Source organism: Dipodomys merriami, unplaced genomic scaffold (genome assembly GCF_024711535.1).
Source record: "Dipodomys merriami isolate MVZ:Mamm:240054 unplaced genomic scaffold, mDipMer1.0.p SCAF_57, whole genome shotgun sequence".
NCBI lineage: Eukaryota > Metazoa > Chordata > Mammalia > Rodentia > Heteromyidae > Dipodomys > Dipodomys merriami.
The window spans coordinates 4,144,591-4,171,372 of record NW_027206146.1 but is presented as its reverse complement, the minus strand read 5'-3'; the positions used below and the strand labels follow the sequence as shown (position 1 = coordinate 4,171,372).

General features: G+C 52.9%; 4 protein-coding genes and 1 long non-coding RNA gene across 8 annotated transcripts; 4 read left to right on the top strand and 1 right to left on the bottom strand.

Moving 5' to 3' along the window:
• The first annotated feature begins 161 nt into the window (after positions 1 to 161).
• LOC138812449 (sialic acid-binding Ig-like lectin 16) lies at positions 162 to 4,751 on the top strand. Its single transcript, XM_070000391.1, has 10 exons — positions 162 to 216; positions 294 to 680; positions 804 to 1,073; positions 1,237 to 1,284; positions 1,520 to 1,777; positions 1,946 to 1,993; positions 2,079 to 2,336; positions 2,583 to 2,676; positions 2,779 to 2,887; positions 4,428 to 4,751. Exons 1-9 carry the CDS (start codon positions 162 to 164, stop codon positions 2,852 to 2,854), a joined length of 1,494 nt encoding a protein of 497 aa, XP_069856492.1. The 3' UTR covers positions 2,855 to 2,887; positions 4,428 to 4,751.
• Positions 4,752 to 7,114: 2,363 nt separating this feature from the next.
• On the top strand, positions 7,115 to 13,690 carry LOC138812733 (sialic acid-binding Ig-like lectin 16). 4 transcript variants are annotated; one of them, XM_070000855.1, is made up of 10 exons: positions 7,115 to 7,221; positions 7,299 to 7,685; positions 7,809 to 8,078; positions 8,244 to 8,291; positions 8,528 to 8,785; positions 8,954 to 9,001; positions 9,087 to 9,344; positions 9,596 to 9,689; positions 9,792 to 9,900; positions 13,425 to 13,690. In XM_070000855.1, the coding sequence occupies exons 1-9, from the start codon at positions 7,167 to 7,169 to the stop codon at positions 9,865 to 9,867; spliced, it is 1,494 nt and encodes a 497-aa protein (XP_069856956.1). In that variant the 5' UTR covers positions 7,115 to 7,166; the 3' UTR covers positions 9,868 to 9,900; positions 13,425 to 13,690. The 4 variants fall into 4 exon arrangements, with proteins under 4 accessions (XP_069856956.1, XP_069856958.1, XP_069856955.1 ...); XM_070000857.1 differs by lacking the exon at positions 13,425 to 13,690 and adding an exon at positions 10,601 to 11,287; XM_070000854.1 differs by lacking the exon at positions 13,425 to 13,690 and adding an exon at positions 11,441 to 11,741 and having other exon boundaries at positions 7,117 to 7,221.
• LOC138812734 (uncharacterized) lies at positions 11,761 to 15,079 on the bottom strand. The gene is made up of 3 exons (XR_011367633.1): positions 14,994 to 15,079; positions 13,330 to 13,514; positions 11,761 to 12,187 (listed from the first exon to the last, which is right to left on the bottom strand). It is a non-coding gene; the product is annotated as an uncharacterized lncRNA (long non-coding RNA).
• On the top strand, positions 13,865 to 17,655 carry Siglec10 (sialic acid binding Ig like lectin 10). The gene is made up of 10 exons (XM_070000853.1): positions 13,865 to 14,198; positions 14,276 to 14,662; positions 14,786 to 15,055; positions 15,239 to 15,286; positions 15,525 to 15,782; positions 15,945 to 15,992; positions 16,086 to 16,343; positions 16,551 to 16,641; positions 16,741 to 16,852; positions 17,343 to 17,655. The coding sequence occupies exons 1-10, from the start codon at positions 14,144 to 14,146 to the stop codon at positions 17,601 to 17,603; spliced, it is 1,788 nt and encodes a 595-aa protein (XP_069856954.1). The 5' UTR covers positions 13,865 to 14,143; the 3' UTR covers positions 17,604 to 17,655.
• Positions 17,656 to 25,052: 7,397 nt separating this feature from the next.
• CUNH19orf84 (chromosome unknown C19orf84 homolog) lies at positions 25,053 to 26,740 on the top strand. Its single transcript, XM_070000390.1, has 2 exons — positions 25,053 to 25,087; positions 26,206 to 26,740. Exons 1-2 carry the CDS (start codon positions 25,053 to 25,055, stop codon positions 26,738 to 26,740), a joined length of 570 nt encoding a protein of 189 aa, XP_069856491.1.
• The last annotated feature ends 42 nt before the right edge of the window (positions 26,741 to 26,782 follow it).

Here is a 26,782-nt window from a genome sequence, read left to right as displayed (position 1 = left end):
CAAAAGCCCAGCAGAAACCCCAGCACCAGGAGACAACAGGTAGGAGAGGCCCCTGTCCAGCTCAGCCTCCCCGGCAGCAGTGCGCGTCACGCATGTGACCACAACTTGGTCTCCTGCACTTCCCTCCTGTCCCTGCTCTTATCACCTCAGAGCAGCTCAGGATGCAGCGTCTGAATGCACAGCTGTGCTTCTCCTTGCTGCTGCTGTCCTTCGGCGGTATGTGGCCAAGAGCAGTGGGCAGCTGGGCTGGAACAGGGCTGGGATGCAGACTGAGTCCATCTGTCTCCCCATAGGGTCCCAGGCTCAGGTACCCGTCTACAAGGTGCAGGTGCAGAGTCAGGTGAAGGTGCAGGAAGGGCTGTGTGTCCTCGTGCCCTGCTCCTTCTCCTACCCCAGCCAGGAGGCAGGTCTGGATTCCTCCCCAGCTCATGGCTACTGGTTCACACAAGGAACTGACACAGCCACTGGGGAACCCGTGGCTTCCAACAACCCAGCTCGACGCGTGCAAGCCTGGACCCAGGGTCGATTCCAGCTGGTGGGAGACCCCCACAGGAACGACTGCACCCTGTTCATCAGAGATGCCCAGAGAGACGACCAGAGGCATTACTTCTTCCAAGTGGAGAAGGGAGAGAAGCTGAAATATAATTTCCTATGGGACACGTTCTGGCTGGAAGTGACAGGTGCAGCAGGCAGGGCTGGGTTCCCAGGCTGGGGATGGAGGCAGGGTGTCCTGACCATGGCCTGAGTGTTAGCATCTGATCTCTTCCCTCCCTCTCCTCCCCCTCCCCCACCACACATACAAGATTTGACTCAGCCAGACATCTTCATTCCGGAGACCCTGGAGCCCGGACAGACGGTGACCATCCTCTGTGTGGTTCATGAGTACTGTCCGGCCCCTTCCATCTCCTGGTCCGGGCCTGCTATCTTCACCACTGAGAGCAGACCCCAGACCTCCTTCCTGTCAGCAATCAGCCTCACACCACGCCCAAGTGACCACGGCACCCAGCTCACCTGCCGAGCGGCCTTCAGTGCTGGCATCACTGTGCATAACACCGTCCAGCTGAGCGTGGCCTGTGAGTCCTGGCTTTAGTTCTGACCAGATGAGGCATCCTGGTGTGTGGAGGGAAGGTGGAGAAGCCTGTCTTGGGATCCCAGAAGAGGCGGGCACCATTGGGGGCCCCTATTTCCTGAGGAGGAAAGCTCTGGTTGTGGAGAGAGCGCATACCCTTCTTGCAGGTGCCCCCAGAGACCTGGAGATCACCATTTTCAGTGACAACGCCCAAGGTGCGAGGTTGAGAGGGCAGGGCTATAGCAGCCAAGGGGAAGTGGAAAGCCCAGGGCGGGTGGAGTGGACCAAATTCATGTAGAGCCCCACCACCACCACTCTATCCCATCATCTGTGTGTGTCTCACTTTCTGAACCTCCTGCTTATCTCTGTTTTTTCTCTGGGAGTCTGTCTGTGTGTCTCTGTGTCTTTGCCGTCTCTATCTGTGCCTCAACCTCTCCTGTCTCTGCCTAGATCCCCAAGGAAACACGACGTGCATGGACGTCCACAAAGGCCAGTTTCTGCGGCTGCTCTGCACTGCTGCTGGCCGGCCTCCACCCATGCTGACCTGGGTCCTGGGGAACCGAGTCCTCTTGAGGTCAAATGCCACGCACCCTGGAACCCTGGGGCTGGTCCTGCCCAGTGTGAAGGTCAGGGATGCGGGGCGCTACACCTGCCATGCGGAGAACAGGCTTGGCTCCCTGCATCGCGCTCTGGACCTTTCTGTGCAGTGTGAGTGGACTCAAGGAGGGCAGGGGAGGAGCAGGGGTGGGGAAGAAGAGGGGAGGGGACAGAGGAGAGGCAGGGCCCCACAGCTTCCAGGGCCCAGCAAGCCCAGGGCCTGGGTTTGTGTGTGAGGCGCAGGCAGAGGGAGCCCTGGCCATTGTGTCTCCATTGCAGACCCTCCGGAGGCGCTGACAGTGACCGCTTCTCAAGGAAACAGCACAGGTGACAGGGGACACAGGAAGCCGGGCCTCTCGCGTCCTTTACTGGTGGGGATAGCACCCCACATCTCTCTCTCTCCCTCCCCTAGAGCTGGAAATCCGCAGGAACGGCTCGTCCTTCCATGTCCTGCAGGGACAAAGCGTGCGCCTGGTCTGTGTCACCCACAGCCACCCGCCGGCCACGCTGAGCTGGGTCCGGGGTTCCCAGAGGCTGAGCCCCCCCTGGCCTGCGGAGCCTGGGGTGCTGGAGCTGTCCGTGGTAGAGGCAGAACATGAAGGAGAATTCACCTGCCGGGCACAGAACCCACTGGGCGCCCAGCATATCTCCCTGAGCCTCTCTGTGCACTGTGAGTAGAGGAGGGGATACCAGGGCCCAGGGACAGGGGACACCTGCTGACCACTGCCCTCTTGAGGGAACAGACAGCCAGAAGCCCTGATCACCAGAGTCCTGGTGTGTGGCTGGGTAGGGAGGAAGAAGAAGGGAGAAATAGAAGACCTGGATCAGAATGAGGCTCAGCAAGCCTTTCATGGCCCCCTCCCCCCCCCCGGCTCCCACATGCCCACCAGCTAACTCACCTGCTTGTCCTGTGCAGGTGAGAGCTGCTTCTCCACAGCGCTTTTCATGGTGGCAGGACTGAGCATCAGTGCCAAGGCTGTCCTTTCCTTCTGCCTCATTGTTGTGGTCATGTGAGTTGGGAGGGGTCAAGGGGTAGGAGTCAGAGGTCATGGGGTCTGAAGCCTGGGAAATGGCAAGGTCAGCAGTGCATCCAGGCCATGATATTCCCACAGCATGAAGAAGTTAAGGAAATCGACCTCTGACAGAGACATCCAGCAAGCAAGTTTCCCAGTGCAGCACTGTACTTGATCACGGCATCATCAACCCTAAGGTCTGGGCCAGGTGAGTGTGCGGCCCACCAGGCAGCTGATTCACTCTGGAGTCTAAATCAAGCCCAGTCTCCTACTTCTCTTGGGAGACATAGGGATGTTTGTTTGTCTGGCACAGGGTTTTGCTATGTCATTGAGGATGGCTTCAAAGTGGCCATCCTCCTGCCCCTCAGGCTTCTAAATGCAGGGATTATAACTGTGTGCCTCTCTGCTCAACTCTTCTTTAGAAACTTTGTTTGGGGTTATTCCTGACTCTCAAGGGACTAGTGGCATGCTTCTGGAGCATGTGCCTCTTGATTTTTTTTGCAAAGTTTTTATTGTGATTAATTGATTACATAATTTCACAAATTTCACAGTATTGTGGGAGAGTGATGCTTAGTTAAAGTCACAAACACATTCTAACTTTCATGGGGAAAATTGACTATCCTGGTCTATAAAGTTTATGAATTCTATGAGCATTGACTATCGTGGTCTATAAAGTTTATGAATTCTATGAGCTTTGACAATAGAGTTATTTCTTCCACATCAGATGATGTGTACATTCCTTTCCTTTTGTATAGTGTCAGCTGTTCCCTCTTTCCCACTCGTTCCCTCCCTCCCATCGCAGCCATTGAGTTGCTTAGCTCGTTTTGATCAATGTCCAGTGAAGCTGATGGGTCCCACTGTTGTATGCTTTTTCCCTGATTCTCTCTAGTTCTGTGTCTTCCTCCTAGGTTCCCTCCAGTGTGCACATATATACCATATATGTGATCAGCAGCATGCGATTATTTGGTAGTGATTAGACCAGAAGAGTGGAGTTCCTTTGTTTCTCAAGTCCTGTTAACTTTGTTCTATTACCTTATGATTTGGATGTAACTCCACTTATCAGGGAGACCATGTGCCATTTGTCTCTTTGCTCTTGGCTTACCTCACTCAATATGATTTATTCTAGTTCTATCCATTTCCTGTAAATGCCATTATTTTGTCCTTTCTAATGTGTGCTTCTTCATTAAGGAGTAGGATTCTAGGAGGCTGCAATGACTGGTTTGATTTTCTACTGCTCTCAGTTATAGGGTCAGGGAAAGAGGCTAGAAGGGGTGAGAATGTAAACGGGTTGTGCCACTGACTGCCCATGTAAACATATATCCCAGCATGAAAATCATAAAACCAATCTAGACACAAGGGCTCACGACTATCATCCTGGCTCCTTGGAAGGATGAGATTGGGACAATGATGCTTCAGGCCTTCCCTGAGCATAAAGATCAGACTTTACTGGAACAGCAATGAAAGCAAAAGGGACGGGGCATGGCCAAACTGGAAGAGCACCTGCCTAGAAATTCAAGGTCCATGGTGGCCATACCCACCATCAAGACTCTCCCACCCCAGCCAGCTCTGGTGGTCATGCCCCCAGCCTTCCTGTGTGCCTTGTTCCTGGGGCGGGGATGAAAGCCAGACTCAGTGAGAGACTGGGTTTTTCTCCCAGCTATGGGAGCTGCTCAGTGCCCAACTCTGTGTTGAATGAATGAATGAACAAATGAATGAATGAAGGGTGGTTATTGTTTCCTTGGATGCAGAATCTGAAGGCCAACCTAAGCAGCCCTCCTAGGACCGCTTCTCCAGGCACTGGCTCTCCAGACCCAAGGAAGAAACTCAAGGCCGCCCTCAGCTGCCCCAAGCCCACATCACCCACACAAGGCCCAGACCCTGAGAGCTGCCCAGAAGAACTCCATTATGCTACTCTCAACTTCTCCCAGCCTCTGGAGACCCCAAGGCCAAGGGACCCTGAGAAGAATTACGCAGAAATCCATTTCCACAGAGGGTCCCCTAGGCTGTAGATCTGGACCTCAGCCAGGGAGCCAGGAGGAGGCAATAAAGAGGCTCAGAGTACCCACTGCAAAGGCTCTTTAGTAACATTTACAAATCCTTTAGGATGAGCCAGGTGCCTACCGCTCATGCTTGTAATCCTAGCTACTCAGGAGGCTGAGATTGGAAGATCAGGATTCCAAGCCAGCCTGGGCAGGAAAGTTCCTGAGACTCTTACGTCCCATTAACCACCAAAAGGCTGGAAGTAGAACTGTGGCTTAAGTGGGAGAGCACCAGCCTTGAAGGGAAAAGCTCTGACATAGCACCCAGGCCCTGAGTTCAATCCTCAATACCAAAATGACAGCCACAACAAAACCCTCCAGCAAGCAGCCTTCAGACCCTCCCAGAACTGAGCCAGGATCACAGTACTGAATGGCAGGAGTACTGTGTATCTTGTCCTGTGCCCTTTATTGGTTCTCTCTGTGGAGATATGGTTCATGGTAGAGCGCTTGTCCAGCATGCACAGGTGCTGCTTTCAATTCTACAACACAAAAAAGGGAAAAGGGAAATTTTTTAAAAAGAAAAAAAATACAGAGGAGCATAAGAGAGACCCACAGCCTGGCACGGGTGGCTCACATCTGTCATCCTAGCTACTCAGCAGGCTAAGATCTGAGGGTCACAGTTCAAAGCTGACCCAGGCAGTAAAGACTATGACACTCCGATCTCAATTAACCACTCAAAAAAAAGCTACAAGTGTGGCTGTGGCTCAAGTGGTAGTGTGCTAGTCTTGAGTACAAAGAGGCTGTGCAGGCCCTGAGTTCAAGACCCAGGAGGCGGGGGGACGGGTAGAGAGCAAGGGAGAGGGAGGACCTCAGGAGGAGGGGGGGGAGGAAGTGGGAGAGAGCAAGTCACCTTGGGCCTCCATTCCAAACCCACAGTACTTCGGCAGTTCACAATGTCTCCGGCAGGGGGCTCTCCTAAGGCACAAGTAGTGCAGAGAGCAAGAAAGGAGGAGGCCAGATGATGCACACTTGTGATCCTGCCTACTGGGAAAGTGGGGAAAGTAGGATCCCCGTTCTAGGCTATCTGGGGGGGGGCAGTGCACAAGACCCTCTTTGAAAAACAGACTAAAAACAGAAGGATTAGAGTGTGTTGCAAGCATGAGGCAGAGAGAGAGAAATTGGAGGCAGGGGGAGGGGGCGGGGGGAAGGAAAAGGAGGAGAGAGATGGAGGAGGGGAAGAGGAGGAGGAGGAGGTGAAGGCAGAGAAGGAAAGAGAGAAATAGAAAGAGAAGAAAGAACAAGTTGGTCACTCGATGCGCAGACCTGTAATCCTAAATCCTCAGGTGGCTGAGTTCTGAGTATTGTGGTTCCATGGAAGCCTGGGCAAGGAGACTCTTATCTCCAATTAGTCATGGAAGAAGCAGAAAGTAGAGTTGTGGCTCCAGTGGCAGAGTGCTAGCCTCCAGCAAAAGGGGCTCAGAGATACAACCAGGCCAAGGGCAAGCAACAGCATCAGACCAAGTAAAGAAGGAAAGGGTGAAAAAAAAAGAATGAAAGAAGGAAGGGAAGGAAGGAAGGGAAGGAAGGAAGGGAAGGGAAAGAAGGAAGGAAGGAGGGAGGGAGGGAGGGAGGGAAGGCAGGCAGGCAGGCAGGCAGGCAGGCAGGCAGGCAGGGGAGGCTCTGATGACTCACACCTGTAATCCTAGCTAATCAGGAAGCTGATATTTGACGATCTTAGTTCAAAGCCACTCCTGGCAGGAAAGCTCTTAAACTTCTAATCTCCCATTAGCCAAAAGCAGGGTTGTGGATCAAGTGGTAGAGCTCTCGCCTGGAGCTGAAAAGCTGAGTCGAGACAGTGCCCAGGCCCCAATTTGAAGACCTACGACCGACAAAAATAAAAATAAAGAAGTAAAAAGAAGAAGAGGAAGGAGGAGGAGGAAGAGGAGGAAGAAGAAAAAAAAGCAGAAAAAAAGAGGAAGAAATCTAGTTTGAATTTTAAATAACCAAATATTTTTTTCTCAGCATTATTTCCCCAATGTTGGAACTATTTTTATACCAAGAAAAAAAAACAGAAAGATTACTCATACTTTTGATGTCTGAAAAGTCCATTTATGCAAAGCTTCCCCCCCCTCCGCTGGCAAAAGTATTCTCTTTGCACCCCAGGACCCTGCCCCGCCCAAGAAAGGTCCTGACATTGGCTTTCATTTCTGCTTCCCCAGTGACCCAGGGCGCAGGGAAGAGCCCCTTACTCCCTTCTCTCACCCCTGCGAGGACCCAAAGCCAGACACAGGCCTGCCACCTCCCCTCCTTGCCCCAGAGTTGTCTGGGGAGGCCCAGCTCCCTGCTTGCAAAAGCCCAGCAGACACCCCAGCACCAGGAGATGGCTGGTGGGGGAGGCCCCTTCCAGCTCAGCCTCCCCGGCAGCAGTGCTCGTCACGCATGTGACCACAACTTGGTCTCCTGCACTTCCCTCCTGTCCCTGCTCTTGTTGCCTCAGAGCAGCTCAGGATGCAGCATCTGAACACACAGCTGTGCCTCTCCTTGCTGCTGCTGTCCTTGGGCGGTATGTGGCCAAGAGCAGTGGGCAGCTGGGCTGGAACAGGGCTGGGATGCAGACTGAGTCCATCTGTCTCCCCATAGGGTCCCAGGCTCAGGTACCCTTCTACAAGGTGCAGGTGCAGAGCCAGGTGAAGGTGCAGGAAGGGCTGTGTGTCCTCGTGCCCTGCTCCTTCTCCTACCCCAGCCAGGAGGCAGGTCTGGATTCCTCCCCAGCTCATGGCTACTGGTTCACACAAGGAACTGACACAACCACTGGGGAACCCGTGGCTTCCACCAACCCAGCTCGACGCGTGCAAGCCTGGACCCAGGGTCGATTCCAGCTGGTGGGAGACCCCCACAGGAACGACTGCACCCTGTTCATCAGAGATGCCCAGAGAGACGACCAGAGGCATTACTTCTTCCGAGTGGAGAAGGGAGAGAAGCTGAAATATAATTTCCTATGGGACACGTTCTGGCTGGAAGTGACAGGTGCAGCAGGCAGGGCTGGGTTCCCAGGCTGGGGATGGAGGCAGGGTGTCCTGACCATGGCCTGAGTGTTAGCATCTGATCTCTTCCCACCCTCTCCTCCCCCTCCCCCACCACACATACAAGACTTGACTCAGCCAGACATCTTCATTCCGGAGACCCTGGAGCCTGGACAGACGGTGACCATCCTCTGTGTGGTTCATGAGTACTGTCCGGCCCCTTCCATCTCCTGGTCCGGGCCTGCCCTCTCCATCACTGAGAGCAGACCCCAGACCTCCTTCCTGTCAGCAATCAGCCTCACACCACGCCCAAGTGACCACGGCACCCAGCTCACCTGCCGAGCGGCCTTCAGAGCTGGCATCACTGTGCAGAACACCGTCCAGCTGAGCGTGGCCTGTGAGTCCTGGCTTTAGTTCTGACCAGATGAGGCAACCTGGTGGGGGGGGGGGGAAGGTGGAGAAGCCTGTCTTGGGGTCCCAGAAGAGGCGGGCACCATTGGGTGCCCCTCTTTCTTGAGGAGGAAAGCTCTGGTTGTGGAGAGAGCGCACACCCTTCTTGCAGGTGCCCCCAGAGACCTGAAGATCACCATTTTCAGTGACAACGCCCAAGGTGCGAGGCCGAGAGGGCAGGGCTATAGCAGCCAAGGGGAAGTGGAAAGCCCAGGGTGGGTGGAGTGGACCAAATTCATGTAGAGTCCCACCACCACCACTCTATCCCATCATCTGTGTGTGTCTCACTTTCTGAACCTCCCTGCTTATCTCTGTTTTTTCTCTGGGAGTCTGTCTGTGTGTCTCTGTGTCTTTGCCGTCTCTATCTGTGCCTCAACCTCTCCTGTCTCTGCCTAGATCCCCAAGGAAACACGACGTGCATGGACGTCCACAAAGGCCAGTTTCTGCGGCTGCTCTGCACTGCTGCTGGCCGGCCTCCACCCATGCTGACCTGGGTCCTGGGGAACCGAGTCCTCTTGAGGTCAAATGCCACGCACCCTGGAACCCTGGGGCTGGTCCTGCCCAGTGTGAAGGTCAGGGATGCGGGGCGCTACACCTGCCATGCGGAGAACAGGCTTGGCTCCCTGCATCGCGCTCTGGACCTTTCTGTGCAGTGTGAGTGGACTCAAGGAGGGCAGGGGAGGAGCAGGGGTGGGGAAGAAGAGGGGAGGGGACAGAGGAGAGGCAGGGCCCCACAGCTTCCAGGGCCCAGCAAGCCCAGGGCCTGGGTTTGTGTGTGAGGCGCAGGCAGAGGGAGCCCTGGCCATTGTGTCTCCATTGCAGACCCTCCGGAGGCGCTGACAGTGACCGCTTCTCAAGGAAACAGCACAGGTGACAGGGGACACAGGAAGCCGGGCCTCTCGCGTCCTTTACTGGTGGGGATAGCACCCCACATCTCTCTCTCTCCCTCCCCTAGAGCTGGAAATCCGCAGGAACGGCTCGTCCTTCCATGTCCTGCAGGGACAAAGCGTGCGCCTGGTCTGTGTCACCCACAGCCACCCGCCGGCCACGCTGAGCTGGGTCCGGGGTTCCCAGAGGCTGAGCCCCCCCTGGCCTGCGGAGCCTGGGGTGCTGGAGCTGTCCGTGGTAGAGGCAGAACATGAAGGAGAATTCACCTGCCGGGCACAGAACCCACTGGGCGCCCAGCATATCTCCCTGAGCCTCTCTGTGCACTGTGAGTGGAGGAGGGGATACCAGGGCCCAGGGACAGGGGACACCTGCTGACCACTGCCCTCTTGAGGGAACAGACAGCCAGAAGCCCTGATCACCAGAGTCCTGGTGTGTGGCTGGGTAGGGAGGAAGAAGAAGGGAGAAATAGAAGACCTGGATCAGAATGAGGCTCAGCAAGCCTTTCATGGCCCCCTCCCCCCCCCCCCCCCGGCTCCCACATGCCCACCAGCTAACTCACCTGCTTGTCCTGTGCAGGTGAGAGCTGCTTCTCCACAGCGCTTTTCATGGTGGCAGGACTGAGCATCAGTGCCAAGGCTGTCCTTTCCTTCTGCCTCATTGTTGTGGTCATGTGAGTTGGGAGGGGTCAAGGGGTAGGAGTCAGAGGTCATGGGGTCTGAAGCCTGGGAAATGGCAAGGTCAGCAGTGCATCCAGGCCATGATATTCCCACAGCATGAAGAAGTTAAGGAAATCGACCTCTGACAGAGACATCCAGCAAGCAAGTTTCCCAGTGCAGCACTGTACTTGATCACGGCATCATCAACCCTAAGGTCTGGGCCAGGTGAGTGTGCGGCCCACCAGGCAGCTGATTCACTCTGGAGTCTAAATCAAGCCCAGTCTCCTACTTCTCTTGGGAGACATAGGGATGTTTGTTTGTCTGGCACAGGGTTTTGCTATGTCATTGAGGATGGCTTCAAAGTGGCCATCCTCCTGCCCCTCAGGCTTCTAAATGCAGGGATTATAACTGTGTGCCTCTCTGCTCAACTCTTCTTTAGAAACTTTGTTTGGGGTTATTCCTGACTCTCAAGGGACTAGTGGCATGCTTCTGGAGCATGTGCCTCTTGATTTTTTTTGCAAAGTTTTTATTGTGATTAATTGATTACATAATTTCACAAATTTCACAGTATTGTGGGAGAGTGATGCTTAGTTAAAGTCACAAACACATTCTAACTTTCATGGGGAAAATTGACTATCCTGGTCTATAAAGTTTATGAATTCTATGAGCATTGACTATCGTGGTCTATAAAGTTTATGAATTCTATGAGCTTTGACAATAGAGTTATTTCTTCCACATCAGATGATGTGTACATTCCTTTCCTTTTGTATAGTGTCAGCTGTTCCCTCTTTCCCACTCGTTCCCTCCCTCCCATCGCAGCCATTGAGTTGCTTAGCTCGTTTTGATCAATGTCCAGTGAAGCTGATGGGTCCCACTGTTGTATGCTTTTTCCCTGATTCTCTCTAGTTCTGTGTCTTCCTCCTAGGTTCCCTCCAGTGTGCACATATATACCATATATGTGATCAGCAGCATGCGATTATTTGGTAGTGATTAGACCAGAAGAGTGGAGTTCCTTTGTTTCTCAAGTCCTGTTAACTCTGTTCTATTACCTTATGATTTGGATGTAACTCCACTTATCAGGGAGACCATGTGCCATTTGTCTCTTTGCTCTTGGCTTACCTCACTCAATATGATTTATTCTAGTTCTATCCATTTCCTGTAAATGCCATTATTTTGTCCTTTCTAATGTGTGCTTCTTCATTAAGGAGTAGGATTCTAGGAGGCTGCAATGACTGGTTTGATTTTCTACTGCTCTCAGTTATAGGGTCAGGGAAAGAGGCTAGAAGGGGTGAGAATGTAAACGGGTTGTGCCACTGACTGCCCATGTAAACATATATCCCAGCATGAAAATCATAAAACCAATCTAGACACAAGGGCTCACGACTATCATCCTGGCTCCTTGGAAGGATGAGATTGGGACAATGATGCTTCAGGCCTTCCCTGAGCATAAAGATCAGACTTTACTGGAACAGCAATGAAAGCAAAAGGGACGGGGCATGGCCAAACTGGAAGCGCACCTGCCTAGAAATTCAAGGTCCATGGTGGCCATACCCACCATCAAGACTCTCCCACCACAGCCAGCTCTGGTGGTCATGCCCCTAGCCTTCCTGTGTGCCTTGTTCCTGGGGCGAGGATGAAAGCCAGACTCAGTGAGAGACTGGGTTTTTCTCCCAGCTATGGGAGCTGCTCAGTGCCCAACTCTGTGTTGAATGAATGAATGAACAAATGAATGAATGAAGGGTGGTTATTGTTTCCTTGGATGCAGAATCTGAAGGCCAACCTAAGCAGCCCTCCTAGGACCGCTTCTCCAGGCACTGGCTCTCCAGACCCAAGGAAGAAACTCAAGGCTGCCCTCAGCTGCCCCAAGCCCACATCACCCACACAAGGCCCAGACCCTGAGAGCTGCCCAGAAGAACTCCCAGCCTCTGGAGACCCCAAGGCCAAGGGACCCTGAGAAGAATTACGCAGAAATCCATTTCCACAGAGGGTCCCCTAGGCTGTAGATCTGGACCTCAGCCAGGGAGCCAGGAGGAGGCAATAAAGAGGCTCAGAGTACCCACTGCAAAGGCTCTTTAGTAACATTTACAAATCCTTTAGGATGAGCCAGGTGCCTACCGCTCATGCTTGTAATCCTAGCTACTCAGGAGGCTGAGATTGGAAGATCAGGATTCCAAGCCAGCCTGGGCAGGAAAGTTCCTGAGACTCTTATGTCCCATTAACCACCAAAAGGCTGGAAGTAGAACTGTGGTTTAAGTGGGAGAGCACCAGCCTTGAAGGGAAAAGCTCTGACATAGCACCCAGGCCCTGAGTTCAATCCTCAATACCAAAATGACAGCCACAACAAAACCCTCCAGCAAGCAGCCTTCAGACCCTCCCAGAACTGAGCCAGGATCACAGTACTGAATGGCAGGAGTACTGTGTATCTTGTCCTGTGCCCTTTATTGGTTCTCTCTATGGAGATATGGTTCATGGTAGAGCGCTTGTCCAGCATGCACAGGTGCTGCTTTCAATTCTACAACACAAAAAAGGGAAAAGGGAAATTTTTTAAAAAGAAAAAAAATACAGAGGAGCATAAGAGAGACCCACAGCCTGGCACGGGTGGCTCACATCTGTCATCCTAGCTACTCAGCAGGCTAAGATCTGAGGGTCACAGTTCAAAGCTGACCCAGGCAGTAAAGACTATGACACTCCGATCTCAATTAACCACTCAAAAAAAAGCTACAAGTGTGGCTGTGGCTCAAGTGGTAGTGTGCTAGTCTTGAGTACAAAGAGGCTGTGCAGGCCCTGAGTTCAAGACCCAGGAGGCGGGGGGACGGGTAGAGAGCAAGGGAGAGGGAGGACCTCAGGAGGAGGGGGGGGAGGAAGTGGGAGAGAGCAAGTCACCTTGGGCCTCCATTCCAAACCCACAGTACTTCGGCAGTTCACAATGTCTCCGGCAGGGGGCTCTCCTAAGGCACAAGTAGTGCAGAGAGCAAGAAAGGAGGAGGCCAGATGATGCACACTTGTGATCCTGCCTACTGGGAAAGTGGGGAAAGTAGGATCCCCGTTCTAGGCTATCTGGGGGGGGGGCAGTGCACAAGACCCTCTTTGAAAAACAGACTAAAAACAGAAGGATTAGAGTGTGTTGCAAGCATGAGGCAGAGAGAGAGAAATTGGAGGCAGGGGGAGGGGGCGGGGGGAAGGAAAAGGAGGAGAGAGATGGAGGAGGGGAAGAGGAGGAGGAGGAGGTGAAGGCAGAGAAGGAAAGAGAGAAATAGAAAGAGAAGAAAGAACAAGTTGGTCACTCGATGCGCAGACCTGTAATCCTAAATCCTCAGGTGGCTGAGTTCTGAGTATTGTGGTTCCATGGAAGCCTGGGCAAGGAGACTCTTATCTCCAATTAGTCATTGAAGAAGCAGAAAGTAGAGTTGTGGCTCCAGTGGCAGAGTGCTAGCCTCCAGCAAAAGAGGCTCAGAGATACAACCAGGCCAAGGGCAAGCAACAGCATCAGACCAAGTAAAGAAGGAAAGGGTGAAAAAAAAAAAAGAATGAAAGAAGGAAGGGAAGGAAGGAAGGGAAGGGAAAGAAGGAAGGAAGGAGGGAGGGAGGGAGGGAGGGAAGGCAGGCAGGCAGGCAGGCAGGCAGGCAGGCAGGGGAGGCTCTGATGACTCACACCTGTAATCCTAGCTAATCAGGAAGCTGATATTTGACGATCTTAGTTCAAAGCCACTCCTGGCAGGAAAGCTCTTAAACTTCTAATCTCCCATTAGCCAAAAGCAGGGTTGTGGATCAAGTGGTAGAGCTCTCGCCTGGAGCTGAAAAGCTGAGTCGAGACAGTGCCCAGGCCCCAATTTGAAGACCTACGACCGACAAAAATAAAAATAAAGAAGTAAAAAGAAGAAGAGGAAGGAGGAGGAGGAAGAGGAGGAAGAAGAAAAAAAAGCAGAAAAAAAGAGGAAGAAATCTAGTTTGAATTTTAAATAACCAAATATTTTTTTCTCAGCATTATTTCCCCAATGTTGGAACTATTTTTATACCAAGAAAAAAAAACAGAAAGATTACTCATACTTTTGATGTCTGAAAAGTCCATTTATGCAAAGCTTCCCCCCCCTCCGCTGGCAAAAGTATTCTCTTTGCACCCCAGGACCCCGCCCCGCCCAAGAAAGGTCCTGACATTGGCTTTCATTTCTGCTTCCCCAGTGACCCAGGGCGCAGGGAAGAGCCCCTTACTCCCTTCTCTCACCCCTGCGAGGACCCAAAGCCAGACACAGGCCTGCCACCTCCCCTCCTTGCCCCAGAGTTGTCTGGGGAGGCCCAGCTCCCTGCTTGCAAAAGCCCAGCAGACACCCCAGCACCAGGAGATGGCTGGTGGGGGAGGCCCCTTCCAGCTCAGCCTCCCCGGCAGCAGTGCGCGTCACGCATGTGACCACAACTTGGTCTCCTGCACTTCCCTCCTGTCCCTGCTCTTGTTGCCTCAGAGCAGCTCAGGATGCAGCATCTGAACACACAGCTGTGCCTCTCCTTGCTGCTGCTGTCCTTGGGCGGTATGTGGCCAAGAGCCGTGGGCAGCTGGGCTGGAACAGGGCTGGGATGCAGACTGAGTCCATCTGTCTCCCCACAGGGTCCCAGGCTCAGGTACCCGGCTACAAGCTACAGGTGCAGAGTCAGGTGAAGGTGCAGGAAGGGCTGTGTGTCCTCGTGCCCTGCTCCTTCTCCTACCCCAGCCAGGACGCAGGTCCAGATTCCTCCCCAGCTCATGGCTACTGGTTCACACAAGGAACTGACACAACCACTGGGGAACCCGTGACTTCCAACAACCCAGCTAAACCTGCGCAAGCCTTGACCCAGGGTCGATTCCAGCTGGTGGGTGACCCCCACAGGAACGACTGCACCCTGTTCATCAGAGATGCCCGGAGAGACGACCAGAGGCATTACTTCTTCCGAGTGGAGAAGGGAGAGAAGCTGAAATATAATTTCCTGTGGGACATGTTTCAGCTGGAAGTGACAGGTGCGGCAGGCAGGGCTGGGTTCCCAGGCTGGGGATGGAGGCAGGGTGTCCTGACCATGGCCTGAGTGTTAGCATCTGATCTCTTCCCTCCCTCTCCTCCCCCTCCCCCACCATACATACAAGATTTGACTCAGCCAGACATCTTCATTCCGGAGACCCTGGAGCCCGGACAGACGGTGACCGTCCTCTGTGTGGTTCATGAGTACTGTCCAGCCCCTTCCATCTCCTGGTCCGGGCCTGCTATCTTCACCACTGAGAGCAGACCCCAGACCTCCTTCCTGTCAGCAATCAGCCTCACACCACGCCCAAGTGACCACGGCACCCAGCTCACCTGCCGAGCGGCCTTCAGAGCTGGCATCACTGTGCAGAACACTGTCCAGCTGAGCGTGGCCTGTGAGTCCTGGCTTTAGTTCTGACCAGATGAGGCATCCTGGTGTGTGTGAGGAAGGTGGAGAAGCCTGTCTTGGGATCCCAGAAGAGGCGGGCACCATTGGGGTTCCCTATTTCCTGAGGAGGAAAGCTCTGGTTGTGGAGAAAGCACATCCTTCCTGAAGAGAGCACACACCCTTCTTTCAGGCGCCCCCAGAGACCTGGAGATCACCATTTTCAGTGACAACGCCCAAGGTGTGAGGCCCAGAGGGCAGGGCTGTAGCAGCCAAGGGGAAGTGGAAAGCCCAGGGCGGGTGGAGTGGACCAACTTCATCTAGAGTCCCCCCTCCCCACACTCTGTCTGTCCTGTTGTCTGTGTGTCTCACTTTCTGAATCTCCCTGCCTATCTCTGTTTTTCTCTGGGAGTCTGTCTGTATGTCTCTGTGTCTTTGCCGTGTCTGTCCCTGCCTCAACCTCTCCTGTCTCTGCCTAGAACCCCAAGGAAACTCGACCTGCATGGACGTCCGCAAAGGCCAGTTTCTGCGGCTGCTGTGCACTGCGGCTGGCTGGCCTCCCCCCACGCTGACCTGGGTCCTGGGGAACAGAGTCCTCTTGAGGTCAAATTCCACGCACCCTGGAACCCTGGGGCTGGTCCTGCCCAGGGTGAAGGTCAGGGATGCGGGGCGCTACACCTGCCAGGCGGAGAACAGACTAGGCTCCCTGCACCGCGCCCTGGACCTCTCCGTGCAGTGTGAGTGGACCCGAAGCAGGCAGGGGAGGGGCACAGGAGGGGAAGAAGTCCAGAGAGACCAGGGGAGGGGCCCACAGCTTCCAGGGCCCAGCAAGCCCAGGGCCTCGGTTTGTGTGTGAGGCGCAGGCAGAGGGAGCCCTGGCCATTGTGTCTCCATTGCAGACCCTCCGGAGGCGCTGACAGTGACCGCTTCTCAGGGAAACAGCACAGGTGACAGGGGACACAGGAAGCCGGGCCTCTCTCGCGCGTCCTTTACTGGTGGGGATGGAGCCCCACGTCTCTCTCTCTCTCTCCCTCTGCTAGAGCTGGAAATCCGCAGGAACGGCTCGTCCCTCCATGTCCTGCAGGGACAAAGCCTGCGCCTGGTCTGTGTCACCCACAGTCACCCGCCGGCCACACTGAGCTGGGCCCGGCGTTCCCAGACACTGAGCCCCCCTTGGCCCGCGGAGCCTGGGGTACTGGAGCTGCCCGTGGTCGAGGCAGAACATGAAGGAGAAATCACCTGCCAGGCACAAAACCTGCTGGGTGCCCTGCACATCTCCCTGAGCCTCTCTGTGCACTGTGAGTGGAGTCCCTGGGCCAGGGACTGGGTACATCTGCTGACTGCTGCCCTCTGGAGGGAACAGTTGGCAGAGTCCCTGGCCTGTGGCTGGCTAGTGAGGAGGAACAGGGGAGAAATGGAAGGACTGGGTCAGAATGAGGCTCAGACACCTTGGGGTGTGAGAGCCCCCATGCCCACCGGCTGACCTCACCTGGTCTCCCACACAGATGAAGGCTCCATCTCTGCAGCATTCTCCAAGGGGGCGGGCGTGGGCATCGGTGCCACGACTCTTCTTTTCCTCTGCCTCATCGTGCTCATGTGAGTTAGGAGAGATCAAGGAGCCAGGGGTCGGGGTCATGGGGTCAGGAGCCTGGGAAAGGGCAGTGGCAGCAGTGCTTCCAGGGTTTATTTCCACAGTGTGAAGATGTTACGGAAATCACAGCCTCAGGCAGAGACGTGCAGAACCCAGGTCTCCCGGCGCAGCACCATCCTTGATTACATCAATGTCAACCCTAAAGCCCAGGCCCCGGTGAGTGTGCGGCCCACCAGGCTGCTGATTCACTCTAGAGTCTAAATCAAGCCCTGTCTCCTGCTTCTCTTGGGCGACCTAGGGATGTTTGTTTGTCTAGGACACAGTATTGCTATGCTGGAGAATGATGCTTCAGGGCTTGCCTGAGCATAAAGGCGAGACTTTACTGGAACAGCAATGAAAGCAAAGGGGACTAGGGCGTGGCCAAACTGGTAGAGCACCTGCCTAGGAGATGCAAGGCCCATGGGGTCATGCCCACCTGCCAGCCATGCCCACCCCAACCATCTCTGTTGGCCACACCCCCAGTCCTCCTGCACCCTTTGTTCCTGAGGGTGTAGATGGAAGGCAGACTCAGTGAGGGACTGGGTTTTCCTCACAGCTGTGGCCTCAGTGCCTAAGTTGTACCAGGCAGCTGCTCAATGCCCAACTCTGTGGAGGGTGAATGAATGAATGAATGAATGAAGGGTGGTTATTGTTTCCTTGGATGCAGAATCTGAAGGGCAAGCCAAGCAGCCCTCCCAGGACCACTTCTCCAGGCAATGGCTCACCAGAACCAAGGAAGAATGAGAAGGCCGCCCTCAGCTGCCCCGAGCCCACATCACCCACACAAGGCCCAGACTCCAAGAGCTGCCCAGAAGAACTCCATTATGCTGCTCTCAACTTCTCCCGGCCTCTGGAGACCCCGAGGCCCAGGGACCCTGAGGAGGATTACGCAGAAATCCATTTCCACAGAAGGTCACCTAAGCTGTAGATCTGGACCTCAGCCAGGGAGCCAGGAGGAGGCAATAAAGAGGTTCAGAGCACCCACTGCAAAGTCTCTTTAGTAACATTTACAAATCCTTTAGGATGAGCCGGGCGCCTGTGGTTCATGCTTGTAATCCTAGCTACTCAGGAGGCTGAGACTGGAAGATCAGGGTTCCAAGCCAACCTGGGCAGGAAAGTTCCTGAGACTCTTATGTCCCATTAACCACCAAAAGGGTGAAAATAGAACTGTGGTTTAAGTGGGAGAGCACCAGCCTTGAAGGAAAAACCTCTGAGATAGCACCCAGGCCCTGAGTTCAAGCCTCAATACTAGAATGACAGCCACAAGAAAACCCTCCAGCAAGCAGCCTTTAGACCCTCCCAGAACTGAGCCAGGATCACAGTACTGAACCACAGGAGTGCTGTGTATTACGTCCTGTGCCCTTTATTGGTTCTCTCTGTGGAGACATGGTTCATGGTAGAGCGCTTGTCCAACATGCACAGGTGCTGCTTTCAATTCTACAACACAAAAATGTGAAAAGTGAAATTTTTTTAAAAAGAAGAAAATGTTACAGAGGAGCATAAGAGAGACCCACACACCTGTAATCCTATCTACTCAGCAGGCTAAGATCTGAGGGTCACGGTTCAAAACTGACCCAGGCAGAAAAGGCAATGAGACTCTGATCTCCAATTAACCACTCAGAAAAAGCTACAAGTGTGGCTGTGGCTCAAGGGGTAGTGTGCTAGCCTTGAGTACAAAGAGGCTGTTCAGGACCTGAGTTCAAGACCCAGGAGAAGAGAGGAGGGGGAGGAAGGAGAGGGGAGCCAGTCACCATGGGCCTCCACTCTAAACCCACAGTACTTCCAACAGTTCACAATCTGTCCTGCAGGGGGCTCTCCTAAATCACAAGCAGTGCAGAGAGCAAGAAAGGAGGAGGCCAGATGGAGCACACCTGTGATCCTGCCTACTGGGAAGGTAGGGAAAGGAGGATCACAGTTCCAGGCTAGCCCAGGGACAAGCACAAGACCTTCTTTGGAAAACAGACTAAAAGGAGAAGGATTAGTATGTAATGCAAGCATAAGACAGAGAGAAAGAAATTGGGGGGGGGGAGGAGAGAGATGGAGGAGGGACAGAGGAGGAGGAGGTGAAGAGAGAGAAGGAGAGAAATAGAAAGAGAAGGAAGAATGAACTGGTCACCAGAGACTCAGAACTGTAATCCTACATTCTCAGGTGGCTGAGATCTCAGAATTGTGGTGTGAAGGCACCTGGGCAGGAAAGCCCATGAGACTCTTATCTCCAATTAATCACAGAAGAAGCAGAAAGTAGAGCTGTGGCTCAAGTGGCAGAGTGCTAGCCTCCAGCCAAAGGAGTTCAGGGATAGCACCCAGGCCCAGTTCAAAACCCAGAATGAGACCAAATAAAGAAGGAAAGGGTTGGGGGCTGGTTGCTCACACCTGTCATCCTAGCTACTCAGGAAGCTGAGATCTGAGGATCAAGGTACAAAGCCAGCCTGGGCAGGAAAAGTCCAAGAGACTCTTACCTCCAATAAACCACTCAGAAAACTGGAAGTGGCGCCGTGGCTCAAGTGGTAGAGCACTAGCTTTGAGCTGAAAACCTGAGGGACAGTGCCCAGGCCCAGAGTTCAAGCCCCACAACCGACAAAAAAAAAAAGAAGGAAGGAAGGAAAGAGAAAGGAAGAAAGAAAGAAAGAAAGAATGAAAGAAAGAAAAAAGGAAGGAAGGAAAGATTGTATAGACAAAAGGACTTTATGAACTGTAGACGCTTTCCACACATTAGCTATGAATGTCTGACATTGGCAAGGATGGATCTTTGGCTCAGAAAATCAGACATTACCAAGATCCAAATCTCCCATGAGCTTCATGATGACTGACAGGAGGTTTTCTCAGTTTGTCACAGCTGTTCCCTCACTCACCCCCTGGGGCTGCCTCAGGCCACTGCGGGCTTCACCCACCATGGGGACAGCTCTAGAGAGAGAGGTGGAAGCAGAGGACAGAGTGTCAGCGCTGTCCTCTGGACTGCTTGGCCTTGCTCCTGTCACCTGTCACCCACAGGCCCTTATGGTGACACCTACTGGGCACTGATGTCATGGCCAGGGTCATAGCTGGATTGCTTCCCTTCCTAGCTCTGTGTGCCACAGCCTCTGGGTACGGAACATTAACACAGGAATGAGCAAACGGGATGCTGGTGGCTCATGCCTGTCAACCCAGCTACCCAGGAGGCTGAGATCTAAGGGTCACAGTTTAAAAACAGCCTGGGCAGGAAAAACCCATGAGGCTCTTTTCTCCAATTATCCAGCAAAAAGCTGGAAGTGGATCTGAGGTTCAAGTGATACAGCACCAGTCTTGAGCAAAATGGAGAGTGTGAGGCTCTGAGTTAAATCCCAGTACAAGTGTGCGCACACACGGACACACACACAAACACACACACACACACACACACACACACACACACACACACACACACACACACACACACACACAAATGAACTAGCTGCAAGGACTGAAGTTGGCCACCAGAATGCAGTACACATAGGAAAACCAAATTACAAATCAGGTGCCAATGGCTCCCGTCTGTGATCCTAGCTATTCAGGAGGCTGAGATCTGAGCATTGCATTTCAAAGCCAGCCCAGGCAGAGTAGTCCATAAGACTCTTATTTCCAGTTAGGCACCAGAAACCTGGAAGTGGAACTGTGGCTCAAAGTGGTAGAGCACTCGCTACCCAAGGGAAAAGAAATTCTGTTTCTCTCCTAGTCACCAAGCACACCAGGACTGCAACACCAGAACGTGTATTTGACCTTGGGACTCAGAAGATTGTGTTGCCAGAGTAACAAATTTGGCCCAAAAGTTGTAACTCTAACATAGGTTTGTTAAGGTCCTGACTTCTGCAATAAGAGCTTGAGATGTGGGGTGAAGGAGGTGAGGGGGCGGTGGGGGGAGATGGGTAGGGATGGGAAGAGGAAACAAAGGAGGAGGCAACAATGCTTGATAAGAAATGCATTCATTACCTTGACCATGTAATTGTAACCCTCTGTTCAGTATTCTCACAATTAAAAGAAAAAAAGAGCTTGAGATGTGGAGGCAGGGAAGGTATTTTTTTCTTTGTTTAATTTAAACTCTGGCACATTTAGTTATTTTTATTATGGCGGTACTGGAACTCAGGGCCACACCCCTGCTAGGCAGGTGTTCTATCACTTGAGCAGCATTTCCAGCTATGGGAAGGCATTTTTTGGGGGAGGGGGGGTCCGGTCGTGGGCCTGAACTCTAGGCCTGGGCACTGTCCCTCAGCTCTTCGGCTCAAAGCTAGCGCTTTACCACTTGAGCCACAGTGCCACTTCTGGCTTTTTTTTTCTGTTTATGTGGTGCTGAGGAATCAAACCCAGGGCCTCAGGCATGCAAGGCAAGCGCTCTACCACTGAGCCACCTTCCCAGCCCCTGAGAAGGCATTTTTATCCAATCTTCTTGGTTAAAAGTAAGTGTGTAAGTTGGGGGTGGGGAGCCCCACAATGTTTGGTGTCAGAAAACCCAGCTTGGACTTTGGACATTGCCACATACTCCTTTGAGTCTGTTAGTCAGAAACTAGTAAGTATAAATTATAAAACAAAAGCCAGGCATCAGTGGCTCATGCCTGTCATCCTAGCTACTACAGAGGCTGAGGTCTGAGGATCATGGTTCAAAGCCAGCTGGGGCAGGAAAGTCCATGAGACTCTTATCTCCAATAAACCACCAGAAAACCAGAAGTGGCGCTGTGGCTCAAGTGGTAGAGCAATCACCTTGAGCTGAAGAGCAATACACACACGCGCGCGCGCGCGCGCACACACACACACACACACACACAAACAGATCTGTTTTTTATCATCATGGATCCAACTGTGCTCTGTGGTGTGGTGTGATGCGGTGTGGGGTGGGGTGGTTTGGTGTAGTTTCCCAGGGCCTTATGCACCCAAGCAACTGCTTGCTCTTGAGCTACACTCTTCGCCTGAATTACATACCCTGCTAAAACTTCTCTTGCAGAAGTAGAGCTGTGGCTCGAAGTAGTCAAGTACTACTATTGAGTGAAAAAACTCGGGGACAGGGGGGGGGAGGGGGGTATAATTGGGTGGGGGGAGGGGGGTAAAATTGGGTGGGGGGAGGGGGGAGGCGGGGAAGGGAAGTGAAGGGTAAACAAAGGAGGAGGCTGCAATGCTTGGTAAGAAATGTATGCATTATCCTGCCCATGTAATTGTAGCCCCTCTGTACAGTATGTTCTCAAATAAAATAAAATACAATTAAAAAAAAAAAAAAAGATCAAAACACAAAAGCATGATTATTGATAATGATATCAGCATACCTGTATGGTATAAATAAATGAAATTTTTTATAAAAAAAAAAAAAAAAAAAACTCGGGGACAGTGCCAGGGCTGTCACTTCAAGCCCCACAACCAACCAAAACAAACAACAAACAGCTTTTTTTGCCAGGCATGGTAGTTTATGGCTGTAATCCCAACTCCTCAGAAAATCTTAGGTAGGAAAATTGTGGTCCACTAGAGGTAGACCAGTTGCCTATAAGACTGTTTTGTTTTCTTTATTTCTGTTTTTATTTTGTAGTTTTATTTCTCAAAATACTTTAGCCTAAAGGAAAGACAACTAAAGGACAAGCGTGACTCTTGGCCTAACTGGCTATAGCTGTGACCTTTGTTGGCTGAAGCTACTTCCCTGTCCAGCGGGAGCAGGTCCTCTGTGTGCCAGCTCTCTTAGAGCAAATATACAAAGACTTGAGTGTCCACAGAAACTTTCTCAGTTTCTTTGTCTCTTGATCTGAGACTTGAGATCCCCACCTCCTCCAATTCCCCACCACACATGGTCTCTTGCTGCCCTTTGGGATGAGATGCCCTAAAGGTAGGCGTCGACCTTTACCTCAGCCACGTGAGCCATGGCTGTTCTAGCTCCCAAATCCTGTACTGAAAGCCAAGCCTTCCTGTGACTATGATTTCTTGGGAGATGGTTAAATCATGAGGATGAGACCTTCCCAAATGGGACTGGTGCCCTTATAAGAGACCCTGGAGATTTAAGAAGTAGCATTCCCAGGGCAAAGTTCAAAGGTGACCCTGCAACCTTAAAGGCCTGAGAAAGGATCCCCCCCCCCACACACACACACACAAAACCCTAGGCATGAGGAGATGGCAGGGAATATAGGAACACATGCCCTCCTGCACCTAGAAAAGGAGGGAGGAGACAGTGCCAAGGCCCTTCACGGACAAGCCCTGTCCATGCATTTAGAAGGGTTTCATGAGGGCTTGAATGAGTGGAGAACACTTCATGGGGAAGCACAACCCCGGATCCCTTTAGTAGTACAAAAAAGCAGAAGGAAGAGGAGGGGGAGGAGGAGGAGGAAAGAAAGAGAGAGAGAGAGAGAAAGAGAGACAGAGACAGAGAGACAGAGAGACAGAGAGACAGAGAGAGACAGAGACAGAGAGAGACAGAGACAGAGAGGGAAAGGGAGAGGGAGAGGGAGAGGGAGGGAGAGAGGGAGAGGGAGGGAGAGAGGGAGAGAGAGAGAGAGAAAGAAAGGAAAAGGACTTAAGGGACTCTTTGAGCCTATGTGGAATGAGAAGACCCCTAAAACGTCAGATCTTGGATCCCTAATGGTCGGTGACAGATCAGGGGCAGAAAGGAGCTGATCCTAAGCTCTGGAAGAGGCCGTGGGCCTCCGTGATGCCCTTCACCCTTCCAGGCTTTTTTTTTTAATTGTTATTATTAAAGTGATGTAGACAGTTACATAAATCAAGTATATTTCTTTAGCACAATGTCACCCTTTCCTTTGCTCTCTCCCAGCTTTTCCCTCCAGTCCCCACGTTGTACAGTTCATTTTCCACACAGTGTCTAGTGAGTACCACTGCTGCATTTGTTCACCCTTTGTCTCACGATTTCTGTGCCCCCTTTACCTTCCCGAAGACGTATAAACGAGCAAACAGGACAAAAAGTAAGGAATACAAAAGCAGCAAAAAAAAAAAAAATCTATTGCTTTCATTTCCTGGAGCTCATTTCGATAAATTATTTTGTATGATCAGATGCACTCCAGAATTCGATCTAGTTTTCCAGCCTGGCCCAGCCTCCGCAGGACACCAACCCCCAGACCCAGGCGAGCAAGTGCAATACTTGGAGCCGGAGCAGAGCCGCCTCCCAGAAGCACCCAGATGTGGAAGCCAATTAGAGAACCCGGGAGCGGCTGTCACTAAGAAACATAGCCAATGGCAGAGAGACAAGCAGGACCACCCGCCTTCTAGGCGTCACCAGCCAATCATAGATGAGACTGCGGCTAACATTGAGTGGCAGGCGGCAAAGAGTTTCCGGCAAATCAGAAGCCTCGCTTACCCCAGTGAAGACGTTGATTGGTTCCTTCTCAGAACTCGCCATTCAATTTTGGGTAAAAGCCATTTCCTTAGCAACGCAAGACCCCGATCCGGCCTCAGCGACTACGGGGCATGGAGCTGGCCTTAAAGGGCCAGCTACTGCGGGTTTCCCTGAATTGCTGGAGAGTTCAAACACTGATCACAGTAATACATCAAACCCTAACCCCAGTAATAAAAGAAATCAAAAGCTACTCCCAGCCGGACGCTGGTGGCTCGGGCCTATAATTCTAGCTATTCAGGAGGCTGAGATCTGAGAAACAGTTCGAAGCCAACCTGGGGCAGAAAAGTCCATCTCTTACCTCCAATTAACCTCCAAAAAATCCGAAGTGGAGCTGTGGTTCAAGTAGTAGAACACTAGTCGAGCAAAAAAAGCTCCCAGCCCCTGCGTCAACCCAAAAGAAAAAAAAATCCAAAATGAATATTTAAAACATTTTTTTAAAAACACACAAACATACAACTAAAAAACCCAGCCTATTCCAGAGGGGGAAAACACTGCTCACTAATTTTGCCTTGGCTCTTTTCTCCACTGAACTAGCAAACCTCCATGATAACATCCTTACATCCTTCTCCTCTTCCTTCTGAAGAAGGAGGCTGGGGTCTGGATCGGTGGGTCTGAGGGAGGAGGTTGGGCCTGTGGACCCTTGGGTCTGAGGGAGGAGGTTGGCCCTGGACCCCTGGGTCTGAGGGAGGAAGTTGGGCCTGAACCCCTGGGTCTGAGGGAGGAGGTTGGGCCTGAACCCCTGGGTCTGAAGGAGGCTGGGGCTTGGACCTGGGCCTCAGGGAAGACTAGGCCTGGACCCTTGGGTCTGAGGGAGGAGGCTGGAGTCTGGACCCTGGGTCTGCACAGGTGCCCCCGGCGGAAGGAGACCAGATTCTGCTGAATCTGAGCATGCATGGCGGAGGCAGACCCAGGGCGGAGGCAGACCCAGGCCTACTGCGCACGTGGGAAAATTCCTGCCTTCTTCCTTTACGGGCCTTCCCCACATCCCAAGGGCGCTGGAAGAACCGAGGCGAAGTTTCTAGAAGAAATTCAGACTCTCTCGTGAAGATGGAGCAGCAAAAAGACAAAGCTGAATCTGAAGGGTGAGCGGGGACCCCAAGGAGCCAGCGCCCCCTCAGAGGAGGGGACAGTCACAGGGCGGGGGCGGGGGGCGAGAGCAGACCCCAGGGGGATCAGAATAACCAAGGCCCCCGCTCCACACATAGAGGCGCAGGCCCTCCCGCTCCACACATAGAGGCGCAGGCCCTCGCCGACCTGGGAGGGAGGCAGGACGGAAGTAGAAAACATTTATCAAACAAGAGAAATATCAACAACAACAAACAACCAGGAGAGAAAAGATGGTGGGGACAGCTGTGGGGCAGGAGAAAACAATAATTGCCCACGTTTTTTATTTGTTTGTTTTTGTTGGTCATGGAGCTTGAACTCTGGGCCTGGGCGCTGTCCCTCAGCTCTTCGGCTCAAGGTGAGTGCTATACCACTTGAGCCAAAGCACCACTTCCCGTTTTCTGGTGGTTCATTGGAGATAAGAGTCACACTGAGTTTCCTGCCCAGGCTGGCTTCGAACTGTGATCCTCAGATCTCAGCCTCCTGAGTAGCTAGGATGACAGGCGTTAGTCAATGGCGCCCGCTTGCCCACATGTATTCAATACTTATCTAACTCAGTCCTTCAAAGACTGACCTTTGATGGAGCCCAGAGCCATCCTTGGATATGAAAAGATATGGTTCAGGTTGAAAAAAATGGTAGCTTGCCTGTCTGCTGGAGTGAGCAAGGCCTCATGAACCACCCCCAAACAAACGAAAACTTCAGTGGGTGCTGGTGGCTCATGCGTGTGCGTGTAGTCCCAGTTTACTCCAGAGGATGAAATTTTGAGGATTACAGTTTGAAGCCAGCCAGCCAAGGCAGAAAAGCCCATGAGAAGTGGAGCTGTGGCTCACGTGGTAGAGTGCTATCCTGGAGCAGAAAAAGCTCAGGGACATCACCCAGGCCCCAAGTTCAAGCCAGAACACACACACACACACACACACACACACACACACACACACACACACACACACACACACGCACACACACACGCACACACACACGAAAACAAGCCATCCATGGCAGGGTTGGCTCTCTGTACCCAGAAAGATGGTGCAGGTAAGAGGCTGCCTAGCAAATGGGAAGGCCCACTGCTGACCTGTCTTCCTATCATTCTAGGAACAACCAGTCCCTGCCAACTCCTGGGACCCAGTTGCAGACCCCAGGGACCATCCCAGCCCTGCCACCATGGCTCCTGGGTACCTCCAACCCAGCGCAGATGGGGCTCCCTGAGCACCTGGCCTCGGTGACCGTCCCCATCCGCCTGGACACCCTCTCGTACCTCCTGCACAGCGCTCTGATGGGGACCTACAGTCTCTACCAGTCTCTGCCCTCCTGCCCCTGTGCCTCCCAGCCAGGCCATGGCCAGCCGGCCACGGCCAGCTGCTCCCCCACACCCCGGGGCCGAGGCCGGGGCCGGGGCTGGGCCCGTGGAGGGCGGGGGTTCCAACACAGGCCTGCTCCCAGTCAGGGCCAGCCGCGGTGGGGGGCTGAGGATGCTGAGCAGCCAAAGAGGAGCGGGTCTTGGGATGACAGGGCTGTTCCCAAGGTCCCCAGGTTGGCAGCCCCGGCCCAGGATGACAAGGAATCCAGAGATCCGGAGCCAGACACAAACCCCTGGCCCGCAGCTGAGGACTGGGAGTCTGAGTCATAGCACCCAGAGAGGCCTTGTTCCGGTACCTTAGCCCACCAGAGG